Here is a 13,417-nt window from a genome sequence, read left to right on the forward strand (position 1 = left end):
TATTTATCTTTGAACATTTTACATCGTTTTTTCTCAATATAGTTTAGTGCCCTTCAAACTTTTGGAAAAAATTCAGGGTAAGAAGCTAAATACTTGTTTACAAAACACATTTTTTTGCAATTAATTAAAAATGGTCCGAACGCTAAAAAACCGTCGACAAAACAGATATCAATATGATAAAAACAGAAAGAACCTCAAGAAGAAGCTTAACAGTACAGGAAAAATCAAATGGTAAATAAATAAAGTACAAAAAATGCATAAATTATAATATTGTTTATTTAATAATTCTAGTGCAGAGATTAAGCATGATATCGATCATCGGAAGTCCGTAACTAAAAATATCAATGAAATGGGATTGGTTTTCAATGTAAATAAGAAGTTTCCAACTCCAAACTACAAGCAGGATAAAACAGCAATTAATAAATTAGTAAATGGATTTGTTGAAGAAGACATTCAAGGAGAATTACAAGAATGTCCAAAAAAACATGTAGTAGAACGGCTAGAAAAGAGTGCAAAAGAGTTACGTGAAAGCAAATTTAAAATATCAAAGAATCAAGTTAAAATTCTGAGCTATTACATTGATAAGTATGGATTAAACTATAAATTAATGGTAAAAGATCATAAGAATTATGATCAACATACATGGAGACAGTTTAGGCAAAAGATCCGGAAATTCATGTCAATTCCTGACCAATTTGCAAAATATTTGGAGGAAAGGAATATAATAGACACAGATATAACTGAGAACGATCCGAAGTGGCAAGAATCAAACACTGATCTTGAAGATGATTAAATAAAAATAATAAACTTGATCAACCAACTTACAAATAACGTATTTTCTTATTTTGAATATTAAACTGTGTTTTTTTCAAGGGTTTCCAGCAAAACAACAAAAAAAGTAAATTGTGAAAATTATTTTTTATCTTAAATTTTAACTAGTTTAGATTTATAGTTAAAGCATATAAACGTAGTAATCATGGAATTTAATATCTAGATTATAAAAATAAATTATCTAATTAATGTGATATGTTGTATTAACCAGTATTGACCTAAAATTTCGTTTTTCATTCGAAAATTTAGAGATGGCAACATTTGATCATGTTTTACCGACGGAAGAGGAACTTACTGTTCCTGAAGTGAGTTTATCTAGTGCATCTTTACGTGCTGGAGCTTTTCATATGGGAAAATACTGCGAAAATCAGAATAATGTGAGAACATTTTATTTCATTTATTTTGTTGTTTATTGTTACGCAATTTTTATGGTTTTTAAGGAATTTATGCTGTGTCGCCAGGAACTTAATGATCCAAGAAAGTGCTTAGCAGAAGGACGTGCTGTGACAGCTTGTGCTCTTGATTTTTTTCGTAAAGTCAAGAAAACTTGTTATGCTGAATTCACGCAATATGCTAACTGTTTAGATAAGAGCAGTGGCGATTTACATTTTAAACAGTATGAACAAAATATAGTTCTATGACCAATGTAAGAACTGGCTATTAAGCTTTAATATATTTTCAGTTGCCGTAATACTCAAGGAGTTCTTGATAAATGTATGCTTGACAACTTGGGAATAGAAAGACCTGAATATGGATACTTTTCCCGTGCTAAAATTCATCATACAGATCGTCCAGCTCCAGCAAAAAGAGAAAAGAAAGTATATGAAGATGCAACTCCCGGCTTGCCAGATGATTATCCACGTCCACCTGCTAAATTCGGAAGCCGTCTTCATTATATGATGTAAATTTATTACATCAAGCTTATATAAAATTCTGGAGGAAGCTATTAGTCTTGAAAACATTAAATTCATCAAAAAAAAAAAAATAAAGCAAGATTTAACATTATTTAACCGGTTTTTAAATTTTAGAAGTAATTTCCTACTCCTAGTTAGCTGTATTTAAAGATTCTCGTTTGAAAAATCTTCTTTTGTCTGTCAAATCAATTGGTTTCAGAATATTTTTTGAGAAGTCAGACTGTTCTTTCTTAGTTAATCACGTAAATATTCTGGAATTGTCTAGAGTTTGTGAAACCTTTTTAATTTACTTTTGATTTACATAATCAGTCATTTTAAAAGTGCAAAAAAATTCATACACGTGTAAGTTACAAGTAAATATTTTTGAAATTAAGATTTTATTCAAGTGAAGTACTTTTTACTACGTTTAGTAAATATATAACTTTTAACCATCGAACTGCACACATATCGAGCGTTCTAATCTAAATTTAGGCTTAAGGGGCCTTATTAACCCTTCTATAAAGGTTCATTAATTATGTAAAAAAACTGAATTTTAGACCCCCCTTCCTTTTATTACAAATTTTTCATACAAATGTTTTTCTTTTATTTAAGCTGGGGGAGGTGGGTTGATCTAGGGTTTTGTCAGTCTAAAGAAAAAAAATTTTTTGGCATGGACTTTTTGTAACGAGGGGGGAGGGAAGGTCTAGAAAGTCATTTTATTGCGGAACGTAATAAGGGCCCCTAACTAGAAATCATAATTTCGATTTCTAACATTGAGAAAATGCGCTTCCTTCGAAGTGCGCTTGAATATTCTTTACACAGATTTTTTTACTTTACTTACCTAAGTTTTGAAAAAGTTTCAAAACTTAAAATAAAAAAGTTTAATTTTCACAGGTTAATTGATAATATTCAATAATAAAAATATTTGAGTAGTATAATATAAGAATTCAATAGAGAAGCAAGCATAAAAAGTACTGAAATTTGTCTAACGATAAGAAATAATTCAATTCGGAAAAAATGAGAAATTTTGATCGAAACAGTGCATATAAAAGTAGTGGTCCGTCGAGCTACTCACGTAATGAGAGAAGAGAAGATAGAGGAGATCGCTATTATTCTGATGATAGACACAGAAATCTACCCAATAAAGTAAGTAAATAGTATATTTTTTTCAAAAATGAACAATTAACCTCAAATCTGTCTTTGTATAAAATTTTGAAAAAGGCATTTGGAAACCGAAATGATTACAATAAGAAGCCCAGACGAGATTATGATGAACCACGTCATTCCTACCAGGTAATATACAATCCGATATGTAAAATAATGGTACATTAAAAATTCTTTATAATTACACCATTTATGTGTGTATATAAATTAAATCGTATTAAAGAGCGACTTTATACTATAATCATTATCAATAACAATTTTTTTCTTAAATTTTCCCTCATTTAAAAATACTTGGAATCCTGATTATAAAAAAAAAAAGATTTTTGAAGCCAACTTCAATGACATGAACTTATTAAGCATGCATAGTCATTGTTTTTGTGATGATAAATTATTCAAAAATAATTCAGAATGAGAAAGAGATAATTAAAAACATGAAAAAATGTCGAATAGAATGAGAACATTTTTTATTAGAAAAAAGAAATGAACAAGAATGAATATATGTATTCTGATAAGAAAAAAAAATGTCCAGTATGGGACATAAAAAACGATAGAACAAATGACTGATTCAATGATATTTTATTGATGAGAAGCAAGCGATTTTGAATTGCTGATGATTGATATTTGTTTTACACAAATTTGATATTTATTTTTTATATGTATATAAAAACCAATGAAAAATCAATCTTGACAAATTGAAATAGGACCGAACAGGTGATCGTGGAAATCGATCTTATGATGGAGGTGACAGAGGATTGCATGAGAGATCGTATCGAAGTAATGATTATTCAAAAAATGAGAGGACTTTTCGAAATCGTTCACCTCCTGCAAGAAGATCAAGAGAACGAGATGTTCACTCGGATACTAGGCACTCGGGAGGATATCGAAACAATGAAGGAAGGAATCGTAATATGAGTCCACAAATTCGTCATCGCAATGACTACAAACCAACATCCACAAATATTAAAAGTCGATTGGCTTTGCGATCAAGAATTGCAAGTTCTAATAATACTCGTATTATTCGCACGGGCGTAAATAAAATTTTACGACGAACTGATTTGCGTAGTGGATTGGTTTCAAAACGGCCGACAAATATCAATCGTGCAAAGGAATATGCTCGAAAAATACGTCAAGCTCGCTTAAAGCTTAATGAAGGTGGTAGCTCATCATCTACAAGACTTAAGTCATCTATTGAGGTTAGATCACCAAAAAAGGAATCGGAAGAAGCCCAGCGCAAAAATGATGATAACGAGGATGATTATTTAGCAATTGCGAATGATGTGGATTTCGATGAAGACGAGAATGATGAATCAACAGGTGGAAAAAATTCATCAATGAAAGATGAAACGAAAATTAAAAAAGCAAAACAAAAAGAGGAAGATGATGTAAATGATGAAAACGAGACATTGCAAGAAGAGAAAAAGCTCTTAAAGGAACCATCAAAGAATGAAGACGACGAGAAGAAACTTTCTCGTGCAAAACAATCTCCTTCACGCAGTCGCACACCATCAAAAGAGAGAGTTCGTAAATTTGAAAGAATAGAGTATTCTTGTATTCACTGTGGAAAACGAAGCAATTCTGCTCAAGTAAGTAAATAAAGAACTAAAAACTTTTCAAAGTAATGTTTCAAATTATAATATTCTTTAAGGAATATCGCTCTCACTTGAGTGGACGTAGACATTTGTTAGCAATGCGAGAAGTTAGTCTCAGAGTTCGTGCAACATTAAACCGTTTGCGCAAGCTTCAACGCGATAAGCAATTAGAAATTGAAGCAAGAATAAAAGATGTTGAAGATATTCAAAGTAAATATTGCCAAGTTTGCAAATTGAATTTCCGCCAATCAAAGGAAGAACATCGAGAGTCAGAGGATCACAAAAAAATTAGCTGTTTTTTGAAACCCTACTGCAAGGTAAGCAAAACATTAGTTTTTGCATTAATGTTAAATAAAAAAAAAATGCTAAATATTTTCTTCAGATTTGTCGAATGAAACTTATTTCCCCTATGAAATATGAAATACATCGGTGTCACACTGATCACATACGCAGAAAGTTAAAGGCACAGGAAGGCTCAGATGATGAATTCGATATGCAAGAAATGGACATTGGCGATTTTAAGACTGTAGATTCTGTTGGCAACGTTGATGACGGTGAAATGAACGACGACGGTAGGAAATTGTAAAAATATGTGTTGTTAATTAGATTTATTGTATTTTTTTTTTATTAAAGTGACGGAAAATTTAAATACTTCGGATACTATTCTTGGAGACGAATACATTGAAAAAATAAAAGCTCTTTACTGCTCCATATGTCAAGACTTTGCATATAATCATCATACTAATGACGACGATGAAAAATTAATTAAAGATCATTGCAAGACAAGACGTCACATAAATCGTTATCAGGATCACAAGAAAGACGAAGAAAGAAAAATGAAACTAAAAGTGTCCATGGAAGCAAAGAAAAGTCCCGAAAAATCAGTCAAACAAAATGGAAGTGACGAAATAAATAACGACAATGAAGTCGATAGAGATGTTAATATCGATGAAAATACTAATGAAGAGAGTAAGCATTCTGAAGACTCTAAATTTAACAGGTAGTTATATTAATTTAATTTTTGTTATTCGTTTTATTAATTATATTATTTTTTGTGTCTATTAGGTATTCAGAATCCAACGATTAACTTTCAACAGGTATTTCTATTGCATTTCAGATTTGAATTTAAACATACAATTACACCTAAATCTATTGTAATATTTTACGAAGCATGATAAATAAATGATTTCAATAAAGTAATGTGTAGTATTGCATTCATTACATAAACACAATTCCAAAAGTAACAATGGAACATCATAATTTATAAACGATATTGATAACTAGAAAAATAACTATCAGCAAACTTTGTCCGCTGTTTTCGTTCTCTTCATTCAAATCTCAGTAAGGAGTGATTTTACTTTATTTATCTCACTGTAGCTATTGATTTATTTAATTTTTTATTAGTCAATTATTATTCGTTGTTGTTTTTACTAGGTATGCGAAAAAACTGCTATCCTTAAAGCAAAATTTATTCAAATTGTATAAAAAAAGCACCAAGAGATAGTCATAACTAAATTAATAACAATTTTATAATTTGATGTGTTTAAGAGGAAATCGGGATATTATTCATTAAGCATCTATTGGCATTGTGATTGCTTTATTTCGAATATTGATTTTAAATTATTCAACAATGTTTGAAGTAATTTTTTAAAAATGTATATATATACATATATATATATATATATATATATATATATATATATATATATTCTCTCTTCAATGAAAGCATATTGAATGAATATAAATTTCATTTTTCTATCTGCATCCATGATCCATACAGGGCCATACCACCAACTTTAATTATTAACTATTTGTTCGTCAATTAATAATTTAAAAAAATCGTATGAGGCAAAAAAGAATGGAAAGTGAAAAATATTATTTTGCCACTCTGGTATATGTAAATGTAACAACTAAAAGCAACAGCATTGGAGCTATATGTATAGAAAATGTATGAATAAAGGATAAAAAAAAAACACTACTAACTCATGCATTTCCTTTCAATAAACATTTTCACACTTTTTCTTTCGAGTTTCGCATAGGAAAAACAAAAATTATTTTACAGCACCAGCATGGGGTAAAAACAAATGTGAACTCAAAAAATAGTCCATAACAATGGATGAAGCAAAGCAAAGAATTTTCCGATAAGGTTTTACACATAGACCATTTTTAAAATTTGTACAGCTATGTGATTAATTGTTTCGTTAACGCAATGGTGAGCAACCTTTTTTTAAAAATTCTAAAACATTCTGAAAACCTAGCTTAAACTTTTTGTCCATGTGTGAATTATATATTTTATATTTAACTTTGTTAAAAAAAATATTGTTACATTCTTCTAAAACAGTTTTTTGAACCGTTTATATTATTCAACCGTAAATAAGCTTCATTTCGCAGATGTTTCAATATCATAAAAGTAATGGCTATTGAACATACAAAAACTAAATTGATTGAAGCTCAAGTCAATATTAAAATTTTGTTCCTTCATTCATATATTTTTTGGCCAAAAAAAAATTTTTATCGCATTTTGATGATTCTAATTTTTTAACCAACTTGAGCATCAATAAATACATTTTTAAAAAAAAAACTAAATAAAACATATTGTTCACAAATTGGAGACAATGATTAAAATAAATGTCTGAAAAGTATAGAAATTTCAAAGCATGTATCGATTCATATAATCATCATCTCATACAAAAAACGTTTAAAAAGAAAGGGTGAAAATTTGTATAGAACTGTCTTCCGGTTTTACAAAAAAAAATAAAAAAAAAAAAAATATATTATATATATATAATAAAACATTGCATAATATTGCAATTTCTATTTTAAAATTTGCATTTTTTCTTCTTCGTTTTGGGCACAAAAAGTTTAAATTATAAATACTTTTTATACGATAAAACTAAATAAAATGTAATTGAAGTGAAATTTTGAAAAAAAAAAATATTGATAAAACTTTGAAAGAGAAATTATTACCTACCTAAAACTTGCTCATGTTTTTATGATTGACAAATTGAAAATCTCATTCGACAGAAGCCATAAATTAATTATTAATTAATTTTTTCAATAAAATATTTAAAAAGAGAAATTAAAATTGCAAAACTTGTTGATTTTTGATTCTTTCGTTCACACTTTGCTGTCAATTTTATTTTATTGTTAAAAATGATTTTTTTGTCACAAAAATCAAAAATTCTAATAATTTAAATAAAAAATGTGGTATTCAAATTTTATTTTTGTGCATTTATGTGATTCCTTTAAAAATCAACAAAAATTGAATCACAATTGAATAAAATTGCAAACAACTAAAAAATTGAGTAAGTGATAAACTCGTCAACACAAATTCACTCAACAATTATTTTTGTCAAAAAATTGTTGTTTGCAAAATAATTCAATGTTGATGTACTCACAAAAATTATTTTCATTCAATTTCCCCTTATCTGAGCGAGCGAGGAAATAAAAATTCAATTAAGTTGAGCTAGAAAACGTCGGAAAATAAATTTTATTCGGATGAAAAAATATGTTGATAAAAGAGTTTAGTTTAAGGCATAAAAGTTCCCTTTTATATGGTAATTTTCTAGGAAAAAATGTGAGAAGATTGGGACGAGAACTTTTAATATTTTTTAAAATCAAATTGTTTAATTTAAAAGTATTATTGTTAATATTTAAAAAAAATCTATTATATTATTAAGGCACTAGTTAATTTTAGTAAATTTACAATAAAGTATAAAACCACAATTATAAAGCAATCTATATGTAAAGTATATGTGTTCAGATGTGAAAATATTATCCTTAGAGAATTTGTGACTAGCTTTACGATATTTTTACATTACATAATAGCTCAAATTCATAGAAAATTACAAAAAAAAAACTCATCCACATAAAATAAAATTAGAGTCATTAAATTGAAAAGGTTTCTAGTAATGTATCGTTAATCTGTGATTAATCTACCAACTTTATGTGATAGGAAAATCCTTCCTTTTGTGGAATACCAACTTATTTTCAGAAAAGAACTTCTTTAACTGTTTTAATAGTTTAATATTTAAATATAAATTTATCCAAGGTTTTCATTGACAATATTATTTGTAATGAAATTTTTATGATTGTAAAGAAAAAATAAGCATGATTCAAAATGTTATTTGAGCATACAGTTTTTGGCATTCGACAATTGTAATTAAGTTCAAATGAACAATTTAATTGAATTCACTTCCACAAATATGCATATATACAATATGTTCAAAAAACCATCATCAGCAATTCGTCACGACACATGTGAGTATATTGCTAAAATGCTTCACACTTTCGATTCTATCCTTTTTCACGTTTATCTCAATCAATTTTAAATAATTTTTACAGTATACAATTCATTCATTATTTGGACAAATTTGTTTGTTTGTTGCCTTGTGCATTTTTTGCATTGTAAATTGAAACAGAATTGCATACAGTACACATGTATTCATACAAATTAATTACCATTGCAGTTCCATCGATTGTCAATGGGAAATGTACAGGGAGCGGGATGTGAAAATTGCCTAAAACTTTTTATTTGTAATACGTCCTTTTAGTATCGTTGTTCTCTTCAAAAAAAAGGCCTGCAGAATTATGGTTCGAAAATTTGCCGTATTCCACTTGCCACCTTTTAACCATCATCAGCATTATCATCATAATCATTATTCTGTTATAAATGAATGTAAATATGTGATGAATATGGAAACTTCATGTCATTATCTTTGTTGGCCGATTCGCATTATATACAAGAACATAATTTTAATTTTCAATTTTCCATTACAATGTCGTGTGTCCTTTAAAAAATCAACAATTTCCTCTTGATTTTATTTTCACATCCACGTGTAATTTAAAAACAATAACGTGAAAATAACATCACTAATGATGTTATTGATGGTGTTGATTGTAAATTCATTAATGTAGAATTGAAATTGATTGAAACGAAAAAAGAAAAAAAAAAATGCATCAATGATAAATTATTTTTCATAAAAACATGAAACTAATTAATAACGGGAAAAAATATTTTTGTAATAATTTATGTCACACAGAAACTTGCTACAGACACGAAGAAATTCTTTCCTTTTTTCAATATTTTCTGCTTGCTCGATTATTTATAGACATTTGGCTTATGTACAATTAATTAGATACATTTTTGTAATCATTGAATTTGAACTGAGTCACAATTTATTACATTTATACGATTTATGAGCTGTTGCAGAAAGATTTCAATGCAATAATTTTTATTTAAAGATATTTAACATAATTTTTAGTCGCAATGTCATAATGCTCTAATTTTATCCTTGTGTATATCTTGAACATAATTTCATTTTGAGCTCGACATATAATTGATGATTTTACGTATTTAGCAAATATCATTTAAAAGATTTTGAATACTCAAAAATATATATCATTTTGTGAATGGCGACAAAGGATAAGTAAAACAGGATGAAATAACAATACTTTTTATATGTTTATTAAATCTTTTCCGAGCATTATAATTGATTGCTCTGAAATGCGCTAAATAAGTTCACAACTGTAGTTTGCTATGATTTTCTTTTTTTCAATTTACAAATCATGTATCTTTAATTCAAAACTGAATCTATTTTCAAAGGATAGAAAAATAGCAACAAGAGCTTGGCAAATATTGCGCATTCTTGCTACTTCATCACATTATAAAATATGAAAATTCTCTTTTTCATTTGTCATGACCAGTCACATATTATTTTTAAATTTGTCAATAATTGGCTCGTATTATATATATGTCTCCGACCCAATATAATTTTTTCATTCCAAAGTTGATAAAGATTAAAATTCTGGGCCTTCCGAATTTTTTTTGTACAATACAACGAAAAACTTTGATGCAAGAATTAAAAACATAATCATTTTGATTAGTATTTTAATCAATATTTATTAAATCATACAGTAAACAAACCAAAAAGTTATCAAAAAACTCCCTATGGTATCAATTTTCAATAATTCTTGCTCCCTTAATCAATCTATAGAAATATAGTGGCGACAAAATCCAATAATTTGATTCTATAAAAAGCGTCATTCAAATATGCCATTTATACGCGGATTATTCCAATAATAAAAAATGAATAAATATATAAACACTGAATATGTTGGAATCGATGAAACGAAATGCAAAAGCTTTAGATATTTTTTGAATGTGTTTTTAATAAAGTTTATTTTTATGTGACTGCAGTTTGATAACTGAATTGATTGAGGATTTTTTATGCGTGTTTTGATTGCAACTTAATTGCATTTCAATTTTTTCTGATTTTGCAGCGTAGAATTCAGAAACTCAATCACATTGCAAAGCTGTAAAGTTTTTTTTTATTTCTGCTTGAGCCTTCTTTTCAAATAGCATATATCGTTGAAATGAAAAGAAATAAAATATTCTCAGAAAAATCATAAAATCGTTTCTCAATATTTTGTGAGATCCTTTTGAGAAGATTTGAAGATCTGTTTATGTGTTATGCCATTAATAGCTCTACAAAAGTTTGTTCATAAAAGTTGAGTTTTCAATCGATCCAAAAATACATTGAATTGTGCGCATTTATTTGGGCGAAAAATTGTCTGAACAAAATAAAATCTCAATGGGAGGTGCAGACAGAATAACAAATGCTCATGATTAAATTTGTAATTTAAAAAATATTTTGCTTAAAATCCCTCTTAAAATTTAAATATAACAAAATAAGTCGAATATAGAATATTCTGAAATTTATCAAAGAAAGGCTATTATGTGTTAACTTTAAGTACTTAAGACAAAATTAGAAAAAAAAAATATTTTTTTCTTCAATTCTGCTATAACCGTAGAGATGTGTTCAGACACATTCGGAAAGCATATCATTTGCACAAACAAAATTTCGAAGTTGATGTGAGACTCCATCAAAAGCAGAATAAAGCGAGAAGTAATATTGCAACATTGTGTTTCATCTTCTTCCTGTCTTCTCTCTAGACTTTTACTGCCAGAAATGTTCTGCTACTCAATAAAAAAAATATATTTTTAATCACTATTCTTTTTTTGCTTTGTTTGATGCGCTCAGGAAAGACATAAAAATCTTTCCTTCTTTTTGTCTACATGCATGCAAACAACATTAAATCTTTTGATTCTATATCAATCCAGAATTTTGCAATGATGATTGGGGGAAATCATCAAACTAAAGAAATTAAGCTTACTTCAATAAATTCTTCTGTATATTCTATTTTAAAACCAATAATTTTTGTAAAGTTAAAACAAGAAAATTTATTTTTAAATTTTTTTTTATTTTTAAAATTTTGGAATGAAAGTCTTACTTTGTCAACTAACTTAATTTATTTTGATTGTGTTATTCAAAAGATGTAGTGATCTGCGTTTTTTCTCCTCTTTTAATAAGCTACCACAGGATTGTACAGTCACTTTACTTTATTTAAAAAGTAAAGATTCAAGTTTTTCTACCATAAAATGAAAATAATATGCAAACTTCTTTTACTTTACACAATATCGTGAATGCTTAAATATGCATAACATAGACTTTGTCGAGACATTGTTTCTTATTTTCTATTTTAAAAAACACTACCTAAGAATCAGATATTGTATAAAATATATTTTTTTTTTTCAATTTATTATTAGAATAATTTATTTTTGTTTTTAAAAACATAACAATTTAAAAACTAAATTGATAGTGAAAATTTATAAATTTGAAATAGAAAAAGAATTTTGTTGGAAATTTTCGGTTGGAACTTTTTGTGTATACCACATCCTTTAAATCTAGCCCTAGTAACTCTAGAATTGACAATTAAGCTATTATTTTGAACTTTTCCCTAATTTTTCCTAACTAAATCTAAAAGTTTTTAAAAATTGTCTATTTTTGAATATGACTTAAAAGATTTGGAAAAAGTTTAGACTATAGCTGAGTCGATTTCGAGTTCAAAATTTTGGTAATCTACGGTTTATGTGAAAGCTCTGAGTACAATTCTTATATTGTGGAATATGTTTTCCTACTTAATGGCTCAGCATTGGTTATAAATCTGCTTTTTGGTAATGAAAAAAACAATTCGCGCAAATCAACTACTGTTAAGGGTTTTTAAATACAGATATTTGTTAAGTTCATGCTTTAGAAAGATGTGAATCTCGTTTTTTCGTTCTAGAAAAATAGACAAATATTTTTTTAACCTTTTAAAATTAATTAACAAACATGAATTTGTCAGTTTTTGTTCGTGATAGAAATTATTTTAATTGATAGTCATCAGTATTTAAAACTTTCAAATCTAACTAAAGGTTTGAATGTCTTTTTTAAACCTTGATAACTAGCCATTTATAACTTTTATGATCAATTTTTTAACACAATTTCTCGCGATAATCACTAGACCGAAGCAGCACTAGACCGAAGGGTGGAATCATGTATATTGAGTGTGGCTGCAGAGTGGAAATTGTATCCAATTCGGACCCACCAGTATGCGCGAGTATTAAAGACATAAATCACCTTCTCGAGGGTGCTTTTTGGCAATACAGCGTTGATACTAAAGTGCTACAATGCAGCTCCGAATAGAAGAATATGAAGTATCTCAGAATTGTTTGAAGTATCTCTGAATTGTTTAAAGTTTCGTGTCAAATATGAATATTATAATTAGTAAAGAAATATCAGAATTATACATATTTTATTGTTAATCAAATACCGTTGGTAATAAATTTATTATATTATTATATTATTATTATTATATACAATTTCTGTAAATCCTTTTTTTGTTTTTCTTAATGGTTTTGATGATAAATTTCAAGCATTAGACTATTTTGCTATAGTGAAACAGTGAAACCTATAACATAACATAAAACATAAATTTTAAATTTAATAAAAAATAAATATTAACAAAAAAGGAATTTTTAATTGCTATCAAAAAATGTCGAAAAAAAGTAATTTCTTTTGTCAAAGTTATTAAAATAGTTTTTTTTTCATTTGATAG

General features: G+C 27.5%; 3 protein-coding genes across 3 annotated transcripts; all 3 read left to right on the forward strand.

Annotated features, from left to right (window-relative positions):
- Window positions 1–42: 42 nt before the first annotated feature.
- LOC139088396 (nucleolar protein 16) lies at window positions 43–831 on the forward strand. The gene is made up of 2 exons (XM_070637609.1): window positions 43–231; window positions 292–831. The coding sequence occupies exons 1-2, from the start codon at window positions 131–133 to the stop codon at window positions 791–793; spliced, it is 603 nt and encodes a 200-aa protein (XP_070493710.1). The 5' UTR covers window positions 43–130; the 3' UTR covers window positions 794–831.
- On the forward strand, window positions 825–1,836 carry ND-19 (NADH dehydrogenase [ubiquinone] 1 alpha subcomplex subunit 8). The gene is made up of 4 exons (XM_070637610.1): window positions 825–898; window positions 1,081–1,208; window positions 1,272–1,447; window positions 1,514–1,836. Exons 2-4 carry the CDS (start codon window positions 1,083–1,085, stop codon window positions 1,734–1,736), a joined length of 525 nt encoding a protein of 174 aa, XP_070493711.1. The 5' UTR covers window positions 825–898; window positions 1,081–1,082; the 3' UTR covers window positions 1,737–1,836.
- Window positions 1,837–2,575: 739 nt separating this feature from the next.
- Window positions 2,576–5,677, forward strand: Ciz1 (Ciz1 zinc finger protein). Its single transcript, XM_070637778.1, has 7 exons — window positions 2,576–2,870; window positions 2,946–3,017; window positions 3,590–4,471; window positions 4,534–4,794; window positions 4,860–5,049; window positions 5,111–5,477; window positions 5,543–5,677. Exons 1-7 carry the CDS (start codon window positions 2,742–2,744, stop codon window positions 5,562–5,564), a joined length of 1,923 nt encoding a protein of 640 aa, XP_070493879.1. The 5' UTR covers window positions 2,576–2,741; the 3' UTR covers window positions 5,565–5,677.
- Window positions 5,678–13,417: the final 7,740 nt, after the last annotated feature.

The sequence above is a fragment of the Chironomus tepperi genome, unplaced genomic scaffold, assembly GCF_022539635.2.
Source record: "Chironomus tepperi strain 1889 unplaced genomic scaffold, CSIRO-AGI_Ctep_v1 contig_163, whole genome shotgun sequence".
NCBI classification, from domain to species: Eukaryota; Metazoa; Arthropoda; class Insecta; order Diptera; family Chironomidae; genus Chironomus; species Chironomus tepperi.

Excerpts from the sequence above, each read along its gene's own strand:
- LOC139088396 (XM_070637609.1), top strand. The coding sequence starts at position 131 with ATGGTCCGAACGCTAAAAAACCGTCGACAAAACAGATATCAATATGAT. Across the intron at positions 232-291 it reads AGTACAGGAAAAATCAAATG|TGCAGAGATTAAGCATGATA; the intron begins GTAAATAAATAA and ends TAATAATTCTAG.
- ND-19 (XM_070637610.1), top strand. The coding sequence starts at position 1,083 with ATGGCAACATTTGATCATGTTTTACCGACGGAAGAGGAACTTACTGTT. Across the intron at positions 1,209-1,271 it reads ACTGCGAAAATCAGAATAAT|GAATTTATGCTGTGTCGCCA; the intron begins GTGAGAACATTT and ends ATGGTTTTTAAG. Across the intron at positions 1,448-1,513 it reads GGCGATTTACATTTTAAACA|TTGCCGTAATACTCAAGGAG; the intron begins GTATGAACAAAA and ends ATATATTTTCAG.
- Ciz1 (XM_070637778.1), top strand. The coding sequence starts at position 2,742 with ATGAGAAATTTTGATCGAAACAGTGCATATAAAAGTAGTGGTCCGTCG. Across the intron at positions 4,795-4,859 it reads TTTTGAAACCCTACTGCAAG|ATTTGTCGAATGAAACTTAT; the intron begins GTAAGCAAAACA and ends TATTTTCTTCAG. Across the intron at positions 5,050-5,110 it reads CGGTGAAATGAACGACGACG|TGACGGAAAATTTAAATACT; the intron begins GTAGGAAATTGT and ends TTTTTATTAAAG.